Source organism: Sus scrofa, chromosome 1, assembly GCF_000003025.6.
Source record: "Sus scrofa isolate TJ Tabasco breed Duroc chromosome 1, Sscrofa11.1, whole genome shotgun sequence".
NCBI lineage: Eukaryota > Metazoa > Chordata > Mammalia > Artiodactyla > Suidae > Sus > Sus scrofa.
This window is the reverse complement of record NC_010443.5, coordinates 77,235,801-77,262,724: the sequence shown is the minus strand read 5'-3', so window position 1 is coordinate 77,262,724 and position 26,924 is coordinate 77,235,801. Positions and strand designations below refer to the sequence as shown.

Genomic DNA, 26,924 nt, shown 5'->3' with positions numbered 1-26,924 from the left:
TTTTCATCCATTGTGTTTTTTTCCATTTTTTGAATCATTATTATCAAAGTATGGTTGATTTATAGTGTTTCATCAATTTCTGTTGTACAACGAAGTGACCCACTCACACACATTTCCCTATGCTCTTCAGTACAATCCCATTACCCGTCCATTCCAGATATAACAGGTTGCATTCCCCAAAACCCCTCAAATGCCCATCCCTCTCACTCCCTTCCCTCCCCCCAACCCCACCCCTGGGAACCCTAGTCTGCTCTTCTTGGCCTTGCTCTGTTTCTGTTTTTTGTTTGTTTGTTATTTTTTAGATAGGGTTATCTGTTCCATATTTTAGATTCCACAAATGAGTGATATCATGTGGTATTTGTCTTTTTCTTTCTGGCTTAGTTCACTTAGTATGAGAGTCTCTGGCTCTGTCCATGTTGCTGCAGATGGCATTAATTTGTCTTTTTTTATGGCTGAAAATATTTGTACCACATCTTTTTTCTTTAATGATTTTTATTTTTTCTGTTATAGCTTGTTTACAGTATTCTGTCAATTATATATATATATATATATATATATATGTTCTTTTTCTCATATTATCCTCTGTTATGCTCCATCACAAGTAACTAGATAGATCTTCTCAGTACTAAACAGCAGGATCTAATTGCTTATCCATTTCAAATGCAATAGTTTGCATTATTAACCTCAGATTCCCAGTCCATCCCACTCCCTCCCTCTCGGCAACCACAAGTCTGTTCTCCAAGTCCATGAATTTCTTTTCCGTGGGAAGGTTCATTTGTGCCATATATCAGATTACAGATATAAGTTATATCATATGGTATTTGTCTTTCTGACTTATTTCACTTAGCATGAGAGTTTAGTTCCATCCGTGTTGCCGCAAATGGCATTATTTTGTTCTTTTTATGGCTGAGTAGTATTCCATTGGGTATATATACCATATCTTCTTAATCCATTCACCTGTTGATGGACATTTAGGTTGTTTCTATGTCTTGGCTGTTGTGAATAGTGCTGCAGCAAACATATAGATGCATGTATCTTTTTAAATGAAAAACTAAGGATATGTTAAAACTGAATGAATTGGAAAGGTAGTACTTGGAAATTAAATAGCAACATCTAGGTGAGTCTTTGAAGGCTGGATAAGGATTTTTGGTGGTACAGATTTCAACAAACTATATCATTAATATGCAGTCACTCAGAGAAATTGTTCTGTCACCCAAAAATGTGGGAAGAAAGATACCTATAATAAATTGGTCCGTTCTTAGATTTTGGACAATTTCAGGAAAAAATGTTTATATTTAAAACAGAACTCTATTCTTCAACTACTTCCCTTTGAAATTGCTTTCTCATTATGCACTTTCTGTTATGTACTCATTATTCACTCTGATCTTTTCTGGCTTCTCTAGATTTATATAAAAATTTGAGTTTTCAAGCATGCCTTCTGTAATTCTTGTGGGACCTATCACATAATAATTCATCTAGATAAGAAAATATGCTCTTCATATAAAATTTAGATATTCTTATTTTTCATTTTTGTTTTCTCTCTGCACCATTTGCCTAAAGTTATGTTTACATTTCATCTAATTTGAAAACGTATGATGTTATGTGTCTGCTTGAGGATAGTTTATCCTATTGTTTCTTCTTAAAATGTTGTCATTATAAGAATCCCTCAGTGATTTCAAAAACACAGTTTACCCTTCAATAATACGGGTTTGAACTGCACAGGTTCACTTCTAGGCAGATCTTTTTCCCCAATAAATATACTACAGTACTGCACAGTCCACGGGTTGGTTGACTCCGTGATTGATTGAATCTGCAGACGTAGGTTGACAGATACAAAGAACTAACTGTAAAGTTATACACAGATTTTTTTAACTGCATTTGGGTTGGTGCCCTAACCCCCCCTGTATTGTTAAAGGGTCAGCTGCAGTTCCTAGTGACGTAGCATAAGATGTGGAAGGTACAAATATTGTGATGTATTTTGTTTGTATATTCCATTGAAGTTTAAAAACTTCATTCTCTGATACTGCCTGGAATGAACACATAAATTAAGTGTATAAACATGAAATTAAATTATTGATCATAGTTTCAGGGGTCTTTTCACTCCTGAAGATCCAAAAGGCAGCTATAGTAATTATGAACTGTTAGCCTAAAAATCACAAAATTGGAGAGTAAATTCAGAGTCAAAGCCTTTCTCTAATTCTAGGCTGACTATACAACATCTCTGATCTTCATTTTTATCTGTAAGGAACAACTGTGAGAAAATTATGAGTTGAGTAATTTACCACCTAGATGGGCCAAGCTAGATTTATTATTTTCTTTCCAACCCCAAAGTACTCCTGGCAGTTGGGAATTTTCATGAAATCCTGAATGAACTTGTGGGAACTATTGTCTTGTATCTCAAGTTGTCATTGAACTTTAAAAGTTATGACTTTGGGCAGAAGTTGGCCCTGAGAGTTTCTTCATATTAGAGGTCCTCAAACTATTTTTTTCTGGATTTTAATAGTTCCAGAGTCTCCTTTTTACCTTTATTTCTTTTATCCGTATCTCCCTCATGACACTTAACTGTTTCATCATTTTCTCAAATCTTTATAGTTTGATTTAAATATCCTCTTTATTAAGAATAATAAAAACAATTTTAAAAATGATTAAAAAAGAATAATTTATATTCAGTGTTAAGTGCAAGAGAATATATAAAATGAAAATGAAATCTCTTTGTTCTCTCTAGGACATCTCCACAACATTTGCCCCATGCCCCCTCCCCCCAAGTACAGTTTATAGTCGAATGGATATCTTTTTTTATGCCTACTTTGGGTTTTTTAAATTTTGTTTGTTTTTTAATATACTAGTTTTCACTCTCACGCTTAACACAGAATTATTGCTATTCCCTCTGAATTTTGAATCTTATCACAAAGTGCCTCTTAAATAGTATCATGATATATTTATATCATGAATCATGATGTATTTGTTGATTGCTTGAATGAAAGAATAAATGACTTTTTCCCAAAGGATTTATATTTAGAGGTCTTCCGGATATCAACTTAATCCAGGCCTTTCAGGAATTTGCAAAGTAGGGAGTTCCTGTTGTGGCCCAGTTGTAACGATTCCGACTAGTATCCATGAGGACGCAGGTTCAATCCCTGGCCTTACTCAGTGGGTTAAGGCTCCAGCATTGCCATGAGCTGTGGTGTAGGTTGCAGACGCAACTCAGATCTTGCATTGCTGTGGCTGTGGTGTAGGCCGGCGGCTGTAACTCTGATTTGACTCCTGGACTGGTAACCTCCATATGCTGCGGGTGCGGCCTTGCAAAGTAGGTTGGAAATACATCTGATTTAATTCAACACATATTTATGTAGTGCCATCTCTAGTGCACAGATTTGGCCTGGGTTCAGATGAAGTAAGAGTATAGCTGATTCCTCTCTTTTAGCAGCCAGAGAGGCAGAGTATCTGGGTGCAGATATTGGTAGGTGTGTAGATGTGAGGATGGGTATCTGTGGAAATTTTCTTCTGGTTGCTTCAGTTTTCTGAAGTGAAATAAGAATCACTTTTCTCAGCTGAGAGCGCAATAGAGTGGAAGGGCTCTTTGCGTTTGAGAAAAGGAGTCGTCTGGGAGGATTTGAGGATGGTTAATTAAGAAAATATAAAAGCTAAGCATTGACAGCCCATTTGAGATTTGCATCAGAAAATTAAAGTGGTATCTGCCAGCTATGTTCAAATTCACAGATGTAAGTGCAGAGTAACAGGGTTAGATTTGCACACAACTCACAAGCCGAGGGTTATGGCTTTACTAAAATTTAATTAATTACAGAGAAAGCAAGAGCGGGGCTAGAACTGAGTGTTAGTGCAGGATTGTGATTGTAATGATTGACTGAGGAATTTGACCTAGATTAGGAGCAAAAAGGTCAGGGCACCAGAGGGAATGAAGGAGACAGTGGTTAGAAAATGAGTGTTAAGTGGAGTTCCCGTCGTGGGGCAGCGGAAACAAATCCAACTAGGAACCATGAGATTGTGGGTTCGATCCCTGGCCTTGCTTAGTGGGTTGAGGATCCAGTGTTGCTATGAGCTGTGGTGTAGATCAGCAGCTGCAGCTCCAATTAGACCCCTAGCATGGCAATCTCCATATGCTGTGGGTGCTGCCCTTTAAAAAAAAAAAAAAGGCAGGACAAAAAGATTAAAAAAAGAAAAAAAAAAAAAAGAAAATGGGTTACATGAGATTATGGAGAGGGTACAGTTACTGGAAATCACAGGTCTTAGAATGTGATCATCTGAGTGGCTAAAGTGATTTGAAGGCACTGGTGTAAATTTACCTCTGAGACTTATTTTCTGGTGGTGATGTCAAAGGGGACAAGACCAGAGTTAAGAAAATGAGGGAGAAGATTATTGTAGTCACTCAAATGAAAGTTGGCAGTGATACAGAGATTCACAAAACAATTTAAAGAGTAAATCCACAAGAATTGAATGTATAGAAAGATGAAGAGGAAGATATGTCAAGAATGATTATCAGCTTCTAACACAGACGGTTTAAGATCATGTTTAAGTGGGAAGATGAAAATTAAGAATATAGAGCATAAGGTATTAGTTATCCGGGTGAAAATACCCAGCAGACATTCAAATAGGAAAGTCCCAAATATGGGGTAAAGTCTAGACTAGAGATACAGCCTTGGAAGTCACATGAGTATGTATGAGCTCCCCAGGGAGTAAATGAAGAGAGCTATCAGGATTAAGCCAAGCATGACATTTTTGTGAATTAAAGCATTTTGAGGAACAGACAGAGGAATCAGATGCTAAGAAGGAGTAGTCAGATAAGATAGTGAAGAACTGGAAGAAAATACTCCCAGCAGAGTCACTGGAAAGGTCAGTGAGATGCTTTCACACAAACATAGAGACCAACCCCATCTGAATTTGAAACCTTGGAATCTAGTTCTAATATTCCCTATTACAGCATCAGTTTGTCAATAAGCATCTGTTAAAGAGGTAAAATAATATGCTTGTTTTCATCCATATTTTATCATTTATTAAGGCACTTTTGCAGACTTGCTATTTCTAAATTTTGAAACTCACAAACTTGCAAGATAAGACAACAAAATAATGTATTATTCAAAATGAGGGAACTCTCATTCATAGAAGTTACGTGACTTGCCTAAAGCCTCATAACTAGTAAGGGGTCAAAACTCAGGACTGTGAGCATACTTTCTCCATAGAGAGCTTATTTTTTATATTTTATTTGAAGTATATATAAAGTAAAACATGCATAAAATATAAAAAATAAGCTCTGTGAGGGAGTTCACGTCGTGGCGCAGTGGTTAACGAATCCGACTAGGAACCATGAGGTTGCAGGTTCAATCCCTGCCCTTGCTCAGTGGGTTAAGGATGCAGCATTGCCGTGAGCTGTGGTGTAGGTTGCAGACACAGCTCGGATCCTGAGTTGCTGTGGCTCTGGTGTAGGCTGGCAGCTACAGCTCCGATTAGACCCCTAGCCTGGGAACCTCCATATGCCGCAAGAGCAGCCCAAGAAATGGCAAAAAGACGAAAAATAAAAAGCTCTCTGAGGACAGAGAGCATGTTTAACATGTGTATGTGTCTGAATCTCCCATATATGTTATATGACTTTGATAGAGCATCCAACATTAACGTTATAGCTGTATAAGAGCCAAATGAGCCAAATATATATAAATTTAGAGGAAAAGACAGATTACTGTTGAGATGATGCAGAATGAGGAGTGAGTGAGAAGTGGGTACAGAGATGTTCTTGCTGTCAAAGAACACTCTAGAAAAGGAGATAGCCTAGACAGAAAATAGTTGGTGTATATTAGTATATAGAGTAAGCAGCTGTAACAAAGGAATATTACACAGTGAAAAAGAATGAAATTTTGCCATATGGAACAACATAGATGAATCTGATATAATTTTGACCAAAAGAAACCAGATAAATAATGGTACATGTTAAATGTTTCCATTTATATGAGGTTTTAAAATAGGCAAGACTAGGAGTTCCCATTGTGGCTCAGCAGGTTAGAACTGAGCCGACATAGTGTCCATGAGGATGTGGGTTCAATCCCTGGCCTCACTCTCTGTAGGTTAAGAATCCTGCATCGCCACAAGCTGTGGCATACGTCGCAGATGCAGCTTGGATCTGGTGTAGCTATGCTGTGGTGTGCCTGCAGCTCCAATTTGACCCCTAACCCAGGAACTTACATATGCTTCAGGTGTGGCCCTAAAAAGAAAATAAAGGGCAAGACTAATATATAACTGTGGTAAGTATTCAGTGGGAAAGAGTGCAAAGGGTCCTTCCAGTGTCCTAGAAATTTCTTTATATGAGTGGTGGTTACATGGTTACATACAAAAATTCATGAGTGTTTCGGAGTTATTGTGGTGCAGTGGAAACGAATCCAACTAGTATCCATGAGGATGCAGGTTCAATCCCTAGCTTTGCTCAGTGGGTTAAGGATCGGGCATTGCTATGAGCTGTGGTGTAGGTTGCAGACGTGGCTCGGATCCCGCGTTGCTGTGGCCGTGGTGTAGGCCAGCAGCTGTAACTCTAATTCAACCCCTAGCCTGGGAACTTCATATGCTGTGGGTACAGCCCTAAAAAGCGAAAACAAAAAATCATGAATGTTTCAATTTAAATTTGTGTATTCTTATTTAAAATTTGTCAGTCAAAATTTTAATTGAAGCCTGTGAGGAAATGAGGAACAACTTTTAGGGGATAAGGTGATAGAATTTAACAGGGCACAGGTGCTTCCTGTGGCCTCCTACTTTTTTCCTTTCCTCTTTATTTTCTCGATCCCTCTGCACTAATTCTCCCTCTTCTGAATAATTTGTTTCTGAAGTGTGTCTTGCACATTGTGTGAATGGAAAAGTATAACCATGCCTCTATCAGCCGATTCTTTTGTCACTAAAATAAATGGCCAAGGACTGTAACACCTTCTTCCTTTATACCAATTCTGACATGGATCTACATACTACATTTTTCCAATGTTTAACTTACTGAGATTTCATTCTAAAACAAGTAACAAACTCCTAATTCATAATTTTAGATTCATATTTCAACTGCTGGAGTAAATCACTCTCTAAAGATTGGAACATTCTGAAGCTATATCTTCTTAGTGTTAGAGTTCATGTTTCCTTTAATTTCACAGCTGAGATTGTGGCTGAGCATTTTTATGCTCCTGTAACACCAAGACCCAAAGTAGAGTGAGTGCTATAAGGTTATATTTCAGTCTTAATCCAGTTGATGAAATTGTATTTGAACTAAAATCACCTCAGAACATAGGTCTGCCATCTGCTTCAGATATTGGGGACCAATTCCTAAAATTTTATTTAATTTTGAAGTCACAAAATCCTCTAGTCAATTGTTACAGGTCAACTTAAATGACAAACTTCAAGTTTTCCCATAATGAGAGAGCTGCAGGACAGCAGGGTGATCTTTTCTATTGAGATTCTTGAGAGAAGTAATCCAGAACAATGCCACTTTTTGTAAAAGAAATGGTGAATTTACCTCCAAGATAATGGGTAGTACCTGCTTTATACTGGTGACTTTTAGAATTCATAGGCTTATTCCAAAGTTTAAAGTATAAAGTGTACCACATTCCAGTGTTATCATTCTGGACATAGAAATCATAGGTAAAGTGAGAATGGTTTGGGTCACTGCACTGAGATGAGCTTAACATTCCATCCCTGTTTTGTACTTGGTGGATTGTAAATGTGGGAAAGAAAATATTTTCTAATTGTAATATACACATGTGAAGTGGTGTTCGAACCATTCCTCAGACCCCAGGCTGACCTAAGAATGGTGACTGCTGATTCCTTAATTTCCATATTACATTGAAATAGCTGCCATCATCTAGATTGCTTGTGTCTTGTAGGTATTTCTGAGAGATCGTCTACCTAGAGGTACATTTTATGAAGTTGGACACTTTTCAGTTGGACACTTTTCAGTATTCTTTTCCCAGTAACACAGCTTTCACCTACATGTTTTGAAGATGGGGAGACATTTCTGCCTTTTCTTTTTAAATCTTTTGCTCTTGAAATGAAATTAAGTGACTCCATAATGTCCATGTATTGGGTCTTAGTACTGATAGAATTCCTGGAAACAGGATGAATGACTGCCATTAACTAGTAACTCATCCTCAAATCTGTGGGAGCCTCTTAATCAGCATGTCATCCAGGACCAAAAAGTAAGTATGGAAAGAACAAAAAATTAACATGCTTGACAGTGCTTCTATTTGTTAGTATTTGTATTGGCATAGAGCATTTTAAAAAAGTGATTAAAAACAGGGATCTCTAAAGTAAGTATTATTTGACCAAGTTGAATCTCATCAAATATGATTTATTTTTCCAATTAAATATTAATTTGTTACAAACATTTCTGTCCCATAGGCTATATATACTGTTTTAAACTAATTATGGTTCAGTTGTAACACATCCTTTTTTCAGGTAGCTTTCATATATACTATGACAAGTTAGAAATAATATTTAGGATTTTTTTGAACCATATTTGCACATTAGTATGAGCATTATTATAATAGAGTTTTCCTTTTTTTCCTCCTAGGTGGCTCTAAATAACTACACTTTTGAAAATGTCAGCTTTCATGTCCTTCATCAGCGTTTTCCTCTCTTTACCTTTCGAGTCTTATCAGATTGGTTTGATAACAAGACAGATCTATACAGGTAATGTTTTATAACTCTGAAGAGGGTATCTCTTTTTAAAAATAAGCATTATTGGAGTGTAATTTATGTACAGTAAAATGCACACTTTTAAAGTATATTGTGGAATTATCTGGTAGCTCAGTGGGCTAAGGGATCTGGCATTTTCAGTGCCATGGCTCAAGTCACTGCTATGGTTTGAGTTCTGTCCTTGGCCTAGGAACTTCTGTGTGCCACAGGCACAGCCAAAAAAAAAAGAAAGGTATATTGTATGATGACTTTGAAAAATGTATACGCCTTGTAACCACTACCCCAATCAAGATAAAGAACATCCAGAAAATGCCCTCATATACCTTTGTAGTTAATCTACCTATTCCTTAATTCACCCAATGAATTGAATTTATTATATGAACTATATTTGCTATACTTTTGCCAATTATAGAACTTTGTGTTATTAGAATTATTTACAGTCTATCCATTTGTGTCTTTTAAGAAACTCAGCATGTTTTTTGAGATTCAACCATGTTGTTGCACAAACAAGTTTCTTTTTTATCATTAAATAATACTCATTTGTATGAATATACCACAATTTATTTACCCAGTCGCCTGTTGATGGACAGTTGAATTGTTTCTGCTTTGAGATCATCGTGAGTAAAACTGTATGCAAGTCTTTCTGTGAACATAAACTTAATTTCTCTAGGAATGAAACTGCCAGGTCACATGGTTAGCTTGTTTAACATGACAAGAAACTGCTAAATTGTTTTCTTCACAATTCTTCCAGTGCAAGTCTGCTGGTAACAAATTCTCTCAGCCTTTATTTATCTGAAAATATCTTTATCTCACCCTCTTTTTTTATTTTTACTTTTTTGTCTTTTTGTCTTTTTAGGGCTGCACCCACGGCATATGGAGGTTCCCAGGCTAGGGGTCCAATCGGAACTGTTGCCACCAGCCTACACCACAGCAACACCAGATCCAAGCCACACCTGCGACCTACATTACAGCTCACAGCAACACCGGATCCCCAATCTACTAAGCGAGGCCAGGGATCAAACCCACAACCTCATGGCTCCTAGTTGGATTCGTTTCCGCTGCACCACAATGGAAACTCTTCACCCTCATTTTTGAATGATATTGTATTAATATCTAATTCTGGGGTTGAGTTTGTTTTTTTCTTTTACAGGTTTAAAGATTTTATTCCCTTCTGCCCTCCATTATTTCTAATGAGAAATCAACAGTCATTTTCCTTTTTCCAGTGTCGTAAATGCTTTTTTTTCCCCCGTAAGGTCAGGCTTAATGAATGGATGACTGCTGCCATTGTTACTGTATAAGGCTTATAGTGGAGGCAGGGGTGTTACTCACTTTTCCTGGTCCAATTAATCTGGGAGTTCTGTTCTCCTAGCCTCAGAGATGAGGCTTTCTCAGCATTCCTGCCCTTTCCACAGTGGCAATGGACCTCTGCTTTGTATCACTGCCAGGCCCTGGCCCAAGCAGGTTTCTTGACTCTCCTGTAAGGGAAGATAGCTTATGCTTCTATTTCTTCCTCAGCAGTGGTGTTTCTTTGCTTGGAATCTATGATGGGAAGATTCCCTGCCCCTTTGCCAGTGGTGGACAGCTGCTATTACTTGGTTCGAGGCCCATGGCAGGAACAAGGAGGGTTTCCTGCCCTTCCTTCAGGTGCAGCTTTTGCTACTACCCCTCTCCCAGCCACAGATATCCTTTGCATCTCTTCTTTTCCCACAGATAGTGAATCTTTGCATAAACCCTAAGGATTGGATACTTTCCTACTGGTCCACAGCAGCTCATGGCTTTGCTTCATATGAGAGAGGAGTTGAGGAAGTTGCAGGGTTCATTTCTTTATACCCTGCCCCCAGTCTTCCTCATGAGCTCTTGGTGGGGGGCCATGGGAAAAGATTGCCCTGCTGTCTAGGGCCTCCGGTGACTCTAAATTGCAATGCTAGCCCACATAGGACCTTTAAGAATTTATTAACACTTTAACTTTCATTCTTACCTGCTTTTATGGCAGCTGCCTCTCCCTCCTGTGCTCTGCCAAAGATGAAGTAGGTTATATGTCCATCTGTTCCTTGATAGACTTGTTACCTGTGAAATGTAGTTCACCTGATTCTTTTATAACCACAACTTATTGATGGCCTCAATAAAACTTATGATTTTGTCTATTACCCCAGTTTTTATCATTTTTAGACTGGAGTAATGTTCTTTCTTTCTCTCTCTTTTTTTGCTTTTTAGGGCCACACCTGTGGCATATGGAAGTTCCGAGGCTAGGGGTTGAATCGAAGCTGTAGCTGCGGGCCTACACAGCCACAGCAGCGAGGGCACAAAGCTGCATCTGCAACCTACACCACAGCTTGTGGCAGCGCCAGATCCTTGACCCACTGATCAAGGCTGGGGATTGAACCTGCAACCTCATGATTCCTAGTTGGATTCATTTCCTCTGTGCCACAATGGGAACTCCTCATTTGCTTTTGTTTTCAGTAATTTCACTAAGATATTCCTAGAGTAGGTTTTTTTCTTTTAATCTTTCATAGTGTTGACTGACCTCCTTTTTTTTTCTTTACCTATTTATTTTGTATGTAATTTCGAAAGGTTACACTCCATTTAGAGTTATTAGAAAATTTTGGCTATATTCTCTGTGTTGTACAGTATATCCTTGTAGCCTGTCTTACACCCAGTAGTTTGAGCTTTGTAGATCTTTAATTTTTCTTCAAATTTAGGAAATTTTTGGCTATTATTTCTTTAAATATTTTTTCTGCCCCTATTCTTTTTTCTAAGAGTCCAGTTACATGTATATTACACTGTTTGACAGTGTCCCATAGATCCTTGAGGCTCTGTACATTTCACCCTTTTCCTAAAAACCTCTTTAGGTTTACTAACTTTCTCTGTCATCACCAAACTGCTAAGAACAGCCAGTAAATTTTGTATTTCAGTTGTTTTTGGTTCCAGAATTCTCACTTGGTTCTTTCTTTTGATGGTTTCCATATTGAATAGGTTTCCTTGTCTGTTCACTGATTAAGACTGTTTTTCTTTTAACTTTTTTTTCTTTCTTCTTAGGGCCGTATCTGCAGCATATGGAAGTTCCCAAGCTAATGGTCAAATCGGAGCTGAAGCTGCTGTCCTATGCCACAGCCATAGTGATGCCAGATCTGAGCCACGTCTGACCTATGCCATAGCTTTGGGCAACGCTGGATCCTTAACCCACTGAGCAGGGCCAGGGATCAAACCCGCATCCTCTTGAGTACTAATTGGGTTCATTACTGCTGAGCCACAATGGGAACTCCTCTTTAACTTTTTTTTATTATTGTTTCTTTAGATTTTTGAACATATCTGTAATAGTTACTAAATCCAATACCTGGCCATCTCTGTATTAGTTTCTATTGACTGCTTTTTTCTCAACTGTGGATCATATTTTTTTTGTTATTTCTTTGCATGATTATGTAACAGATACTGTTACAGATCACAGTATGTAATAGTTACTGTAATAGATACTCTGTTTGTTTTACAGATTCTGGATTTTCATTATCTTCCTCTGAAGCATTTTTATTTTTGCTCTAGTAGGCAATTCAGTTATTGGCTGATCACCTTGAACTTGTGCAGACCTGGTTTTTATGCTTTGTGAAGGTGAATCTCTGAACAAAGTCCAAGGTGCTTCCTAAGCCCCTTCAATTTGAGAAAACTCAGTCTCCAAATTCTAGCCCATGTGCATGTTGTTAGTACTTGGTTTTAGGATTATCTCCAGTTGGCCTTCTCTTAATACAAAGGCCTCCTAAAGCATGGGTTTTCTGGGCTCTCAGCTGGATGCCTTTGTTGTTAATAAAGGGGATAATGAGGTCTCTCCACTCTGGCATGCCTAGACCTCCAACTGCAACAGTATCTGGCAAGTTCTTTTCCAAACTAAAGCCCACAGCAGTTGCTCTCTTGTAAGCCTCATGTAGTTTCATCCTGCTCATTTGCAGCAGAGCCCTGGGTCACTTACTCACAGGAAATCCCCACCTATACTTCCAACTGCTAACTCCTGCCCCTTGCACAGGTGCTCTGTCCCATAGATTTCATCTGCAACCTACCAGAACTCTAATCTCTGCCTTCTTGGCTTAGCAGTATAGCCATGCTACGCTGTGACTCTTGCACACTACATGTTTAGGAAATTGTCTCCTCAGAGACTGGAGTTCGCCTCATGAGTTTCTTGTCTATAGGCACATGGTCCTGTACTGCCTGTTATTCATTGCAGAGAGACAAGTACCTTGACTCTATCCAGGCAGGAAGGCTAGTCTAGTTCCAGTTACTCTACAGTAGTCAGAAGGGAAAGTTCCCGCTTCTACTTTTCTTCAAGTGAAAGGTGAAATGAATAGTTAAGCTTAGAAAATAGCTGCATAGGAGTTCCCCTTGTGGCTCAGTGGTAATGAACATGACTAAAATCCATGAGGATGCAGGTTCAATCCTTACCTTGCTCAGTGGGTTAAGGATCTGGCATTGCTGTGAGCTTCAATGTAGGTTGCAGACGCGGCTTAGATCTGGCATTGCTGTGACTATGGCATAGGCCAGCAGCTGCAGCTCTGATTCGACCCCTAGCCTGGGAACTTCCATATGCTGTAGGTGTGGCCCTAAAAAAGCAAAAACAAACAAACAAGCAAAAAAATAAATATCTGCATAAATATAGTCCTAAGATTGCAATATCTGATGTTTGAAATGAATAAAACTCTGCTTATTGAATTGTAAAGCCATAACATGGTGAAGACGGGAAGGTACAGCCTTAACAACAGTTTGATATGCTTGGGAAAACTGCTTTCTGGGCATATCATCTTATCCTCCCATCTTTTTGAGGAATCTCCCAAGGAAGTAAAGTGAAATCACAGAAAGCACTGAGCTTATGATTAAATAGAAACAGAAGCCTGGGAGTAGTTATGTACAAGTAAATAAAATGTACAAGTTATGTACAAGTAAATATTTAACATTGAAATTAAAACTTAACATTGAAAACTACATTCAGTGGTTTGTTTATAAAGTCTAAAATGCTCTAAATGCATATTTTGCTACCTCTATTTAGGTATTTCCTAGGATAAGTCTGTTTTCGCCAAGTGAAATACAAAACTGGACTTAACATACTACATAAGGAACTTGGACAAGACATTAGATGATTTATGTTAAATGGATTTTGTTGCATGGAGAGACCACGCACTCTTCTTTGGAGATACTTTAAGAGAGCAATTTATTTTTAAATTTAAGTGAATTATTATCCATAAAATAAGTCATACTTTTTATATTTACATTTGCTTTCTGCAGTGTTTTAAGGTATAAAAAAAATTGTGTGTGTGTATTAAATTGACTTAGAAATGAGAGAAGCTTGCTAATCAAGGATTTCTTGTATTAAATCTGTTTGTAAAGGACAAAATCACCCTAATTACTATTATTTTGTTTTTGTAAACTCAAGTTTGGGTCTCCTGGAAGCCCTTGATTTATATGAATTAGTTATGTTCTCAAAGTTTGTTGTTTAGGACTTAGAATGCATTTTTCCATAAATTGTATCTCATGATCTGACTCCTAAATTGGCCTATGAAACTTTCCTAATCCCTAGTGTGATCTAGATAACTCATAATAGCATCATGATTTCATCAGCTATCCAAGGAATAGTTATCGAATACTATTCCAGTTTCTGAACTAGGAGCTATATAGCAGAGGGTTATATAGCTCAAGAAGGTAATAGAAATTTTCTTCATTTCCTGTGTATAGGGCCAATCCATAGAAAAAGTTCTGAATAAAGTTTGTACCTGGATTTTTTTTTTCTTTTTTTCTTTTTAGGGCCACTGCCGAAGCATGTAGAAGTTCCCAGGCTAGGGGTCAAATTGCAGCTTTAGCTGCCAGCCACAGCCACAGCAACACCAGGTCCAGACATATCTGTGACCTATACCACAGCTCACGTTAACACCAGATCCCCAACTCACTGAGTGAGGCCAGGGATCAAATCCTCATGGATACTAGTCAGATTTGTTTCCGCAAGAGGAACTTTCTGTACCTGGAATTTTTATGTCTCCTTTTTTGTCACCTTCTTCCCACATGCCCTGTATCTAAAATTATCCTGTCACCTCAAGTTGCTCCAAGTTCAACCATTTCAGCACCTACCCAAGCCTATAAGTAGCTTATGCTAATTATATTTCCCTTCCTCTTCCCCAGATCAAAGTTTGTATTTGCTTATTATACTTAAGTTTGACAAAGTAATAGGAAGATAATTTTTTTAACAACGAAAAGTTACCTAAAATACAGCTTTGTCATGTAGTGTTGGTTTGTTTGTTATTGTCTTTTTTTTAAGCCCGCATTCACAGCATGTGGAAGTTCCCATATGGAAGTTCCAGACTAGGGGTCGAATCGGAGCTGTAGCTGCTGGGCCTACACCACAGCCACAGCAACATGGGATCCGAGCTTCATCTGAGACCTACACCACAGCTCACAGCGACGTCAGATCCTTAACCTTCTGAGTGAGGCCAGGGATTGAACCCAAGTCCCCATGGATCCTAGTCAGGTTTGTTACCACTGAGCCACATTGGGAACTCCGTTTTTTATTTTTTAAGAGACCACAATTACCCATTCTCTTTCTTTACCACATGGCTAGCCAAATAGGACTAGAAAGTAGGAATGAAGGTGATTTTATTTCAAAAAGATCACTTTTTAAATACTCTTAAAAATATATTAGGAAAGATGTAGAGTGATATCAACAAGCAATCGGATGCCCAGGCAGGACCCTCCTTTCCCCTACAAGCACACTGATTCAGTAACAGTTCACAGACAGATTTCTTTTGTGAGAGATCCAGAAACTAATTGAAAGGCTCCTACACCCTGGGCAAATGCAGAACCAGACTCAACAAAGCTGGGAGGGAGATTCTGGACACCCTCTTGCCAGAGGCCATGCCCCTGACCCAGAGCCGTACAGTCATGAGAAGGCCCCTATCTCCTAGCTTTTCCTGGGAGGGGGTGGGGTAGGGTGGGTTCATGTGTCTAGCACCTCAGCTTTTCTGAGGGTCCTCTGACAGATCTGGCACAGCCTAGCTGGCAGAGCCAAATAGAGGATAGCAGTATAGGTTGGTAGGCACCACGGATCCTCCCCACTAAGAGAAGAGTGGAAGGATGAAGAATTCCAACTCTTAGCGTACCCATGGGGATAGAGTTGATTCAGGCACCTACTGCCCCAATTTCCCCAAGGCTCCCAAAGAACTGGCATCTCTCCTTCCACTCTTGAGCTCGACAGATCTAGCTGCTGGGGAGAAGTGGGGGTGTGGGAGATGGAGACAGTGGTTCAGACTAGGAGACACCGTAACTCCCCCCTCCTTCTCAGCACAGAGTGCGTAGAAGAAAACTATAGCTACCTGCTTCTCCCTGGGAAGGGCAAGAGTCAGTTAAAAGGCCCCCAGAATCTCTGGCTGAGCTGAGTGATGGAGGTCTTCTCCTATACACAGCCAGTCCACAAAGACTGAGAGGTGCCTGCTTCATCTAATGTGGGACACCAATACAGAGAGTCAAGACAAGTATAAAAACAAGCAAAGATATTCCAGACAAAGAAACAAGAAGAATCCAAAAATTGACCATAATGAAACAGATATATGATTCACCTGGCAGAACTCAAAATAACTGTTATAAAAGATGGTCACCAGGATCAAGAGAACAATGCATAAATAATGATTTCAACAGAGATAGAATAAATAAAAAAGAACTAAACATGACTCGTGGAGCTTAAGAACACAATAACTAAACTGAAAAATAGACTGGAGGTATGTAACAAGGGAATAAGAAAGGATCTGTGTTCTCCAAAACAGGTCATTGATGACCCATGTGGTCTACAGGAAGGATGAACCATTAAATCCGTTTTGTTTTATTTCAAAGGAACTGATTGAATCCATACATTATGCATTATCGTAGCTTTGCGTTTGGCTGTCTGTAATATTGAAGGATTACATGAATGATCTAAAACAAAAAATATATATTAAAATGTGTATAAAATACATACCATACAGTTCACCCATTTAAAGTGAACAATTCAGTAGTTATCAATCTATTCACACAGTTGTGTAACCATTATTACAATAAATTTTGGAGTATTTCTATTACCCCGAAAAGAAACTCTGGCTCTCTTAGCCATCTCCTTCCAATACTCGCTTCTTTATCACCCCCTTTTTTGTTTGTTTGTTTTATTTTTTTGCCTTTTCTAGGGCTGCTTCCTGAGGCATATAGAGGTTCCCAGGCTAGGGGTCGAATCGGAGCTGTAGCCACCAGCCTACTCCAGAGCCACAGCAACGCCAGATCCGAGCCACGTCTGTGGCCTACACCACAGCTCATGGCAATGCTGGATCCTTAACCCACTGAGCAAGGCCAGGGATCAAACCTGCAACCTCATGGTTCCTAGTCGGATTCGTTAACCACTGCGCCATGACAGGAACTCCCCCCTTTCCCCACCTTAAGCAACCACTTACCTACTTTCTGTCTCCTTAAATTTGCCTTTTCTGAATATTTCACATAAGTGGGATCATATAATTTGCTGCCTTTTGTGACTGGCTTCTTTTAGCGTATACTGTCCAGATTCATTCATGTTGTAGCATGTATCAGTACTTCGTTTCCTTTTATTATCAAATAATATTCCATTGTGTGATTATGTGCTACATTTTATTTATTTATTCATCAATTGGTGGACACTTGGGTTATTTCTACTTTTTGACTATTCTCAGTAACACTTTTATGAACATTCATGTACTACATTTTGTGTATATGTATGTTTTTGTACTTCTGGGATATAATACCTAGGAGTGGACTTGGTTGATTATATGGTAACTATGTTTTTAACAGTTTGAGAAATTGGCAGATTATTTCTAGTGTAACTGCACTGTTTTATATTCTCACCAGTGGTGTATGAGGGTTGTAATTTCTCCACATCCTCTCTAATACTTGTTATTATCCACCTTTTTAATTACAGGGTAATTTTTTTCCTTTTTGTATTCATTTTCTAGTTTTTCTGTGTGGATTAGTCATGTTTCATATGTTTACAAAACCCGTATAATTAAAGCTTGCAATATATTTAAACCATAATCTTTTTTTCTGTTATAATTATTTTATTTTTAAAATTATTGTAGTTACTTACAATGTGTTTATTTCTGTTGTACAGCAAAGTAATTCAATTACATATATATATACACACACCTATATATACACACATATATATGTGTGTGTGTGTGTGTATGTTTATTTCTTTTGCTTTTTAGGGCCATACCTGCAGCATGTGGAAGTTCCCAGGCTAGAGGTCGAATTGCAGCTGCAGCTGCTGGCCTACACCGCAGCTGTAACAATGGAGATCTGAGTCGCATCTGCGATGTACACCACAGTTCACAGCAACGCCGGATCCTTAACCCATTGAGCGAGGCCAAGGATTGAACCCACATACTCATGGATACTGGTTCATAACCCACTGAGCCACAACGAGAACTCTCCAAATGTATTATTTTTTATATTCTTTTCCATTATGGTTTATTACAGGATATTGAATGTAATTGCCTGTGGTGTAAAGTAGGCCTTGTTGCTTACCATTCTTTAATAGTTTGCATCATCTCCTAATCCCAAACTCCCAGTTTATGCCCCCCTCCCTTTTGGTAACCACAGGTCTATTCTCTATGTCTCGTAGTTAAGTTGTGTCATATTTTAGATTCCACATAAAAGTGATATCATATGGTATTTGTCTTTTTCCGACTTACCTTCACTTGTTATGATAATCTGTAAGTCATTCATGTTGCTGCAAATGGCATTACTTCATTCTTCTTTATGACCGAGTAGTATTCCATCGTACATATGTATATCTTCCTTATACGTTCATCTCTCTGTGGACATTTAGGTTGTTTCCTAATGTAAGTAGTGCTGCTATGAACATTGAGGTGTATGTGTCTTTTCCAGTTAGTTTTTTCCAAATATATGCCCAGGAGTAGGATTGCTGGATCATATGGCAACTCTACTTTTAGTTTTTTGAGAAACCTCCATATTGTTTTCCATAGTGGGTGCACCACCAGTGTAGGATGGTTCACTTTTTTCTGCACCCTCTCCAACATTTATTATTTGTAGACATTTTAATGATGGTGTTTCTGACTGGTGTTAGATGGTACCTCAGTGTAGTTTTGATTTGCACTTCTGTAACAGTTAGCAGTGATAGGCCTCTTTTCATGTGCCTATGTCTTCTTTGGAGAAGTGTCTCTTTAGGTCTTCTGCCCATTTTTTGATTGGGTTGGGATTTTTTGTTTGTTTGTTTCTTGTTATTGAGTTGTATGAGCTGTTTTTATATTTTAGAAGTTAAGCCCTTGTTGGTCACATCATTTGCAAGTATTTTCTCCCAGTCCATAAGGTGTCTTTTTGTTTCGTTTGTGGTTTCCTTTGCTATGCAAAAGCTTGTAAGCTTTATTAGGCCCCATTTGTTTTTTGTTTGGTTGGTTTTTGTTTGGGGGGGAGGTTGTTGTTTGTTTTGCTTCTTAGGACCGCACCTGCAGCATATGGAAGTTCCCAGGCTAGGGGTCGAATTGGAGCTATAGCTGCTGGCCTATGCCACAACCACAGCAATGTGGGATCCGAGCCTCATCTGCAACCTACACACAGCTCATGGCAACACCAGATCCCCAACGCACTGAGCGAGGCCAGGGATTGAACTCACATCTTCATGGATACTAGTTGCATTAATTTCATCTGCACCACAATGGTAACTCCTACCTATTTATTTATTTTTGCTTTTGTTTATATTGCCTTGGGAGACTGACGTAAGAAAACATTGGTATGATTTATGTCAGAGACTACTTTGCCTGTGTTCTCTTCTAGGAGTTTTATGGTATCATGTCTTATATTTAAGTCTTCAAGCCATTTTGAGTTTATTTCCATGTATAGCATGAGGGTGTACTCTTAACTTCATTGACGCACATGCTGCTGTCCAACTTTCCCAACACCACTTGCTCAAGAGACTGTCTTCTCTCCCACTCTGTATATATTCTGGCCTCCTTTGTTGACTGTTAATTGACCATGGATATGCAGGTTTATTTCTGAGCTCTCTGTTCTATTCCATTGATCCATATGGCCCTTTTTGTGCCAATACCTTGCTGCTTTGATTATTGTAGCTAGGTAGTATTTTAACAATATTAATTCTTCCAATCCAAAATGGGATGTCTTTCCATTTCCTCAAATCATCTGCAATTTCTTTGATCAATGTTTTATATTGAAGTCTAATATTCTTTAAATGAATAGATTTTATTCTTTGTCATATACTTTTAGATAATTTTTTCATTTTAATAACTTAATTTTAAATCAAAACTTCCTTTCATGCCTTTGGTAAAGGTCTCTTTTTTGTTTGTTTTTGTTTTTGTTTTTAGGGGCATACCCACAGCATATGGAGGTTCCCAGGCTAGGTGTCAAATTGGGGCTGTAGCCACTGGCATGTACCACAGCCACAGCAACACCAGATTTGAGCAGCATCTGCATTCTACACCGAAGCTCACGGCAATGCCGGATCCTTAACCCACTGGGTGAGGCCAGGGATTGAACCTGCGTCCTCATGGATACTACTCAGATTTGTTTCCACTGAGCCACAAAGGGAACTCCAGTGAAGATCTTTTTGTTGTTGTTTGCTTATTAACAAAAAGGTAGAGAGTTTTTTTTTTTTAATGTTTAAACCAAAAGACAGAACATTTGTATTTTCACTCAAAATACTGATTTGACATATATATTTACCCCACATATGGTCTCATTAAAATAATTTTCCTGATTTTTCTGAATCTTCACCAAGTACCTTGTTTCTTCCCATAATATACCAGTACATACTTTTATTTTTAGACTGATGTTAACAATGATAACCCAAAGCCTCCATGTTCTTTAAAAGCCTATCAGTGGAATATTTATAATTATATAATGATTCCAACATTAGCAGTGGCGTCTAAGAGGTAATTGTAATTTTTATAATAAAAAACAGAGTAACATCAAGCAAAATATTGAAAATAATTATCCTTAGTCTTAACCACCTTATTGCAAGTGCTCTTTTAAACTTTACATATTTTCACTAGGTTTTATGTCCTTGAAATACTTGAAATTTTCTAATGTTTAACTCCTTAGCACACTTTGCTAAAGACTCACACCATGACTCCCTTCTTAAATAACCTTACATTAATGGGTAGTTTTTGGCATAATGCAAACAGTATTGGTTTTAAGTATCTACATTTTCCCCAAATGTTCATAGCATGGATTCTTTTTTAACAGATGGAAAATGGTTGATCATTACATTAGCCGTGTCCGTGGAAATCTCCAAATGTTAGAACAGCTGGACCTGATTGGGAAAACCAGTGAAATGGCTAGACTTTTCGGCATTCAGTTTTTACATGTACTGACAAGAGGTTCACAGGTAGGAAATCCTATTTTCTTCACACTTGAAAGTTCTAGGTGAGTGATATACTTACTTTTGAGATGATTTGACTTTTGTAACTTTGTCTCATGCCAACTTGTGTGTGTGTGTGTGTGTGCGCGCGCGCACGTGTGTGGCTGGTTAATCAAATCTTGTCATTTCATTTTCTGCAAAAGCTTAATTTTACCTAACAACTCTGCTTTTTGTTTTTCCTAAATACTAACTTTCTGGCCTCTGTTGAGTTTTGCATGGTTTTAAGAAAATAGATGGCTGTGCCTTTGAGGATGACATAATCTTCCTGAATACTGTCACTGTGATTAGGGATGCCTTCAAAGGCCACTTAGAACTGGGAGAGCAGTGAAGAAAGTCTGCCTTTCTTTTGTTTTATATTCCTAGTTTTGGCTGTTCAACTTTTAACAGATAACTTTAATATTAAAAAAAAAAAAAAACAGGATTTGGGAATCAGTTTAAGTGGGCTGTGTCGCTCCTTTTAATGTTAAAGAAAAATGAAGCCATTTAATTTATATCATTCTAACTAATTTCCCAAGGATATAGTGAGAGATTTTGTTAAATGCCTTGCTGAAAATGGTTTCATGCATTCATGTAATAAATATTTATTTGGAGTTCCCATTGTGGCTCAGCGGGTTATGAATCCAACTAGTATCTATAAAGGTGTGGGTGCGATCCCTGGCCTCTCAGTAGATTAAGGATCCAGCGTAGCCATGAGCTGTGGTGTAGGTCACAGACGTGGCTCAGATCCTGTGTTGCTGAGGCATAGGCCAGCAGCTGCAGCTCTGATTTGACCTTTAGCCTAGGAGCTTCCATATATCATAGGTGTGGCCCTAAGAAAAGCAAAATAAATACATAAATATTTGAATACATTTAGTATGTTAAATAAACATTTTGCTAGCCATCAAGGATACTGTTTTAAATCACTCAGGTTCCTTAACCAAATAAAACCTTTTATTTTAATTATTTTAATTACTTTATGTCTGTTACATTCTACCAATTTAGTAAATATAGCAAAAATAGTGGTCTAATTACTTTGGCATTACCTATTTATATATTTAATTTTATTGCTTATAAGCTATTTTATTTATTTACACTCCCACAAGCTTTAAAAACTATTTGAGCTAGCTTATAATAAAAGGCAAAGTTACCTTAATACTGCATGAGAGCATTTCAGTGAACCCATGCTGGTTCTTGTGGTTTCTTTTCGTGAACTCCAAACCATCTGCTCTATAGCAATTACCATAAATAATCAGTAACTACTTGACTCATTTTTGTGAGGGACCCATATTAACCTGACTACCTTTCAATTTTGGAATCGTTGTGTTTCCTTCTTGGGAAACTGAAATAATATTTATCCATCTCAAGCCTTCTGACTGATTATCTAATTTTACCAAGTAAATTTGTCAAAACTTATTGACCAACTTTTTAAATGAAATTGTCAAATTGTACAGTTGTCCCTTCTATATCTGTTTATTTTCATATAGCCATATTTAAATATTAAAAGAAATCTAATTTGTGTCTCCCTATTCAAAATTTATTGTGTAAGTTATTTGAAATATGTTTCAGTTTTTATAAAAGCTATAGGAATAGGAAAAAAGGATTTATGAAAGTTCCCCTTCTGACATATTAAAGCTGAATAAATAACCAGTATTTTACAACTGTGTTGTAAGAAATCTTGCAGCTGTATTCTGAAGAGTAAAACCTACCCCAGATGATTCTCACATATTCAGAAGACCAGTATATTTCAAGTTTCTTCTCTCCCTACTTCCATCTCTCTGCCTACAGTACCGTGTGGAATCAATGATGCTGCGTATTGCTAAACCAATGAACTATATTCCTGTGACACCCAGTGTACAGCAGAGATCACAGATGAGAGCCCCACAGTGTGTTCCCCTAATTATGGAGCCTGAATCTCGCTTCTATAGCAACTCTGTTCTCGTTTTGGATTTCCAGTCACTATATCCTTCTATTGTGATTGCATACAACTACTGTTTTTCCACCTGCCTTGGCCACGTGGAAAACTTGGGGAAGTAAGTTTTTTTTCATAAGAGTTATATTTAATTGGTTGATATAAATCACCTTTCAGTGGAACAGCTTGAGGATTATGATCTTATAACTTCAGCTATGTATGACCTCCTCTTTTCTTAGAAATAGTTTATTTTGTTCAAGTTAAATTGCTTAATGTTAGATTTTACTTATTCATGTCAACCAATTTTTTTCTCTTGAGAAATAGAGTCTTCCTTTATAATGACTTTTGTGTATTTAAAACCCAAGTATGGAGTTCCCGTCGTGACTCAGTGATTAGCAAATCTGACTAGGAACCATGAGATTGCAGGTTCGATCCCTGGCCTTGCTCAGTGGGTTAAGGATCCCGTGTTGCCGTGGGCTGTGGTGTAGGTCACAGACACACCTCGGATCTGGCATTGCTGTAGCTCTGGCATAGGCCGGAGGATACAGCTCCAATTTAACCCCTAGCCTGGGAACTTCCATATGCTGCGGGTGCAGCCTTGGAAAAAGACAAAAATAAATAAATAAATTAATTAATTAATTAATTAAAACCCAAGTACAATAGTTTTTTTTTTAAGTTATTTAAGGTAGGCATTTATATGTAACAACAAATGGTATTTGTGGGTTGTACTGTAACTGGAGTATTATCACTGTACAATAAAATTATGTCATTGCTTTTTATCAATTATGTTATCCATTCTTGGATTAGAATGGTAAAAACAGATTATTTTATTCATTAATTCATTTTCTGTAACTGCCATTGTATTTTAGCCCTAAATTGGTTGTGGAGTCTAAAATCACCTCTTTATTAACTGCATTTTGCAGCAAATGACCTAACCTCTTGACACTTCACTTTTAATACCTGTTAAATGGGGTTAAATTTTACAGTATCTACCTCCTGAGATCTCTTGTTAAGGATCAAAGGCAATAATGTATCTTTAGTACCTAACATAGAGTCCAGGCCCATTGTGGCCAACATTTAACTAATGGTTGTTATTATTATTGCTGCTATTATCATTATTGTTTATTATTGTTCTTATAATAATGTATTATAGTAGCTAGGCTCTGTGAGGTACAAACAGGAAATAGCTTTATTTTTAAATTTCATTGCTCTACCCAGCAAGGCTCTCATTCAGATTTGAAGGAGAAACAAAACCTTCACAGATAAGCAAAAGCTGAGAGAATTCAGCAACACTAAACCAGCCTTACAACAAATACTAAAGGAACTTCTATAGGCAGAAAAGAACAAGAAAAGAAGGAAAGGAAAAAGAGCAGCAAAAACAAATCCAAAGTAATTAATAAAATGGCAATAAGAACATACATATCAATAATTACCTTAAATGTGAATGGACTAAATGCCCCAACCAAAAGACATAGACTGGCTGAATGGATACAAAAACAAGACCCATATATATGCTGTCTTCAAGAGACCCACTTCACTTCTAGGGACACATACAAATTGAAAGTGAGAGGATGGAAGAAAATATTTCATGCAAACGGAGATCAAAAGAAAGCTGGAGTAGCAATTCTTATATCAGACAAAATAGACTTTAAAATGAAGAATATTTTAAGGGACAAAGAAGGACATTACATAATGATCAAAGGATCAATCCAAGAAGATGTTATAACAATTTTAAATATCTACGCACCCAACACAGGTTCACCACAATATATAAGGCAACGGCTAACTACCTTAAAAGGAGAAATTGACAATAACACAATCATAGTGGGGGACTTTAACACCCCACTTATAGCAATGGACAGATCAACCAGACAGAAAATCAATAAGGAAACTCAGGCCCTGAATGAAGCATTAAACCAGATGGACTTAATAGATATTTATAGGCTATTTCATCCAAAAGCAACAGAATACACATTCTTCTCAAGTGCACATGGAACATTCTCTAAGATTGACCATATCCTGGGCTACAAATCCAACCTCAGTAACTTTAAGAAAATTGAAATCATATCAAGCATCTTTTCCAAGTATAATAGTTTTAGTTTGAAGTATAGTCATTACTTATAGGAAGCTTTTATGGAAATTGTATTAATAATTCTTTTTATTAAGAATAGAAATTTGGGCATTCCTGTTGTGGTGCAGTGGAAACAAATCCAACTAGTAACCATGAGGATACGGGGTTCAATCCCTGGCTTTGCTCAGTGGGTTGAGGATCCACTGTTGCTGTGAGCTGTGGTGTGGGTCACAGATGTGGCTTGGATGCTGCGTTGCTGTGTCTGTAGCTCAGGCTGGCAGCTGTAGCTCCAGTTCAACCCCTACCCTGGGAACATGCTATGGGTATGGCCCTTAAAAAAAAAAAAAAAAAAAGGAAGAAAAAAAATTTGGAAAAGTTATTTACAGTCTTTTTATTTAAGGCTTAAATATTTCTTTGGGGAATTTAGTGTAATGTAATCATATGTTGAGTTGAAATTTAGTATTTCAGTATTTTTCCCATGTATTTTAGGATAGTGCCATTTAAGAAATGTTTCTTTTAATAAATTATGACTATTGGAAGAACCAGTTTTTGGTAATTAGACAAACATATTACTACATACATGAATTCATGTTTATATGTTTGAAAATGCATTTCCAATAGAATGAGAAAGATTCCTAAAATTGCCTAGAATCTCTGTTCTGTGATTTGAGAAACTATTTGTTTAATATTTTGGGGTTTTTTTCTTAACAGGCATGATGAGTTCAAATTTGGCTGTACCTCTCTAAGAGTACCTCCAGATTTACTTTACCAAATTAGACACGATATCACAGTGTCCCCCAATGGAATAGCTTTTGTCAAGGTAATACTCTTTTATAAGTGAAAGATACCAACGTGGCTTAACTTTTGGAGAGTTAATGGTTTAGATGTTGTTGGCATATAATACCAAAAAAAAGTTTGCTTCAATATCTTATCTTAAAAAGGGAATCTTCTAAGAAATCATCTTTTTAGGTATTATTTTTAAAAAGTCATCTTGTTTTATATGCATTTAGGTTTAGAATCTTTTATTTTTTAGATTTTAGTTTTTAATGAACTATTGCAAGAAATAAATGTGCCTATATACCTTCTGCCCTCTATTAGAGTCTGGCAGACTTGAGTAGCTATTTGATGATCACAGTGATGCTAACTTATAAAGATTAAAATTGCTTTAATGTGTACAGTTTACTCGTTGTTCTATATATTTTAAATTAAGATTAACCTATAAATAATGATACTCTAATATATTTATTGATTGTATTTTTAGAAAGATATCCAAGCTAATAACAGAGTCCCATTTTTCTCTCCCTTGTCTCCCCCCAAAAGAGACTAGAAAACCTCATAAATGAATAAGTTAAAGACACATAGGAAGAGATCTAGGAGAAGATTCTTTTGCTTCTCATATGCCAACTTCATTCCCTTCTTTTCTCTTTTCTTAGCAGTGAGTCTGTGCTAAAATCATGGGGTGGTTGGTGGTGGTAGCATGGACCCCACTAGTCCTTAAATTCATTCTGGTGTACTTAGCAAAAGTAGCATCATTCTCTACCAGAAAGAGGATATTCAGTTTAAAGAGTACTCTAAAATTAGCTATTTAGTTATGAGGAAAATTTTTACCAAGACAGTTCACGATATATTCCATTTTGGAAAATATTACATTGTAACATAAAGATATACATAATGTCTTAATATAAACTTAGAGCTGCTTCAAAAGGTGCACAGAATGAATTAGAGGTTAGAGTATGTTTTCATTGTCACATGTCTAGCAGCTTATTATTTTATCTCCCTTTAACAGCATTTTAAGAGCTTGCATCTACATTTTGACCCAATGTTAAAGCTTAATGAAAATTAGGTTTTTTAATATTCACAGGTGTGATTATCCTATACCTGAG

At 37.4% G+C, this 26,924-nt stretch overlaps 1 protein-coding gene across 5 annotated transcripts in view; it reads left to right on the top strand.

Annotated features, from left to right (window-relative positions):
- The window catches only part of REV3L (REV3 like, DNA directed polymerase zeta catalytic subunit), a 203,960-nt gene that overhangs the window by 137,827 nt on the left and 39,209 nt on the right, over positions 1-26,924 (top strand). For all 5 annotated transcript variants that reach the window (XR_002343827.1, XM_021091238.1, XM_021091241.1 and 2 more), the window contains 4 exons: positions 8,549-8,667; positions 20,908-21,049; positions 22,847-23,091; positions 25,753-25,861. Coding sequence is in view for 4 of the 5 variants with exons in the window: in XM_021091238.1 (XP_020946897.1) it covers positions 8,549-8,667; positions 20,908-21,049; positions 22,847-23,091; positions 25,753-25,861 (615 nt within the window). In the remaining variant the exon portion in view is untranslated. The remainder of the gene's footprint in view (positions 1-8,548; positions 8,668-20,907; positions 21,050-22,846; positions 23,092-25,752; positions 25,862-26,924) is intronic.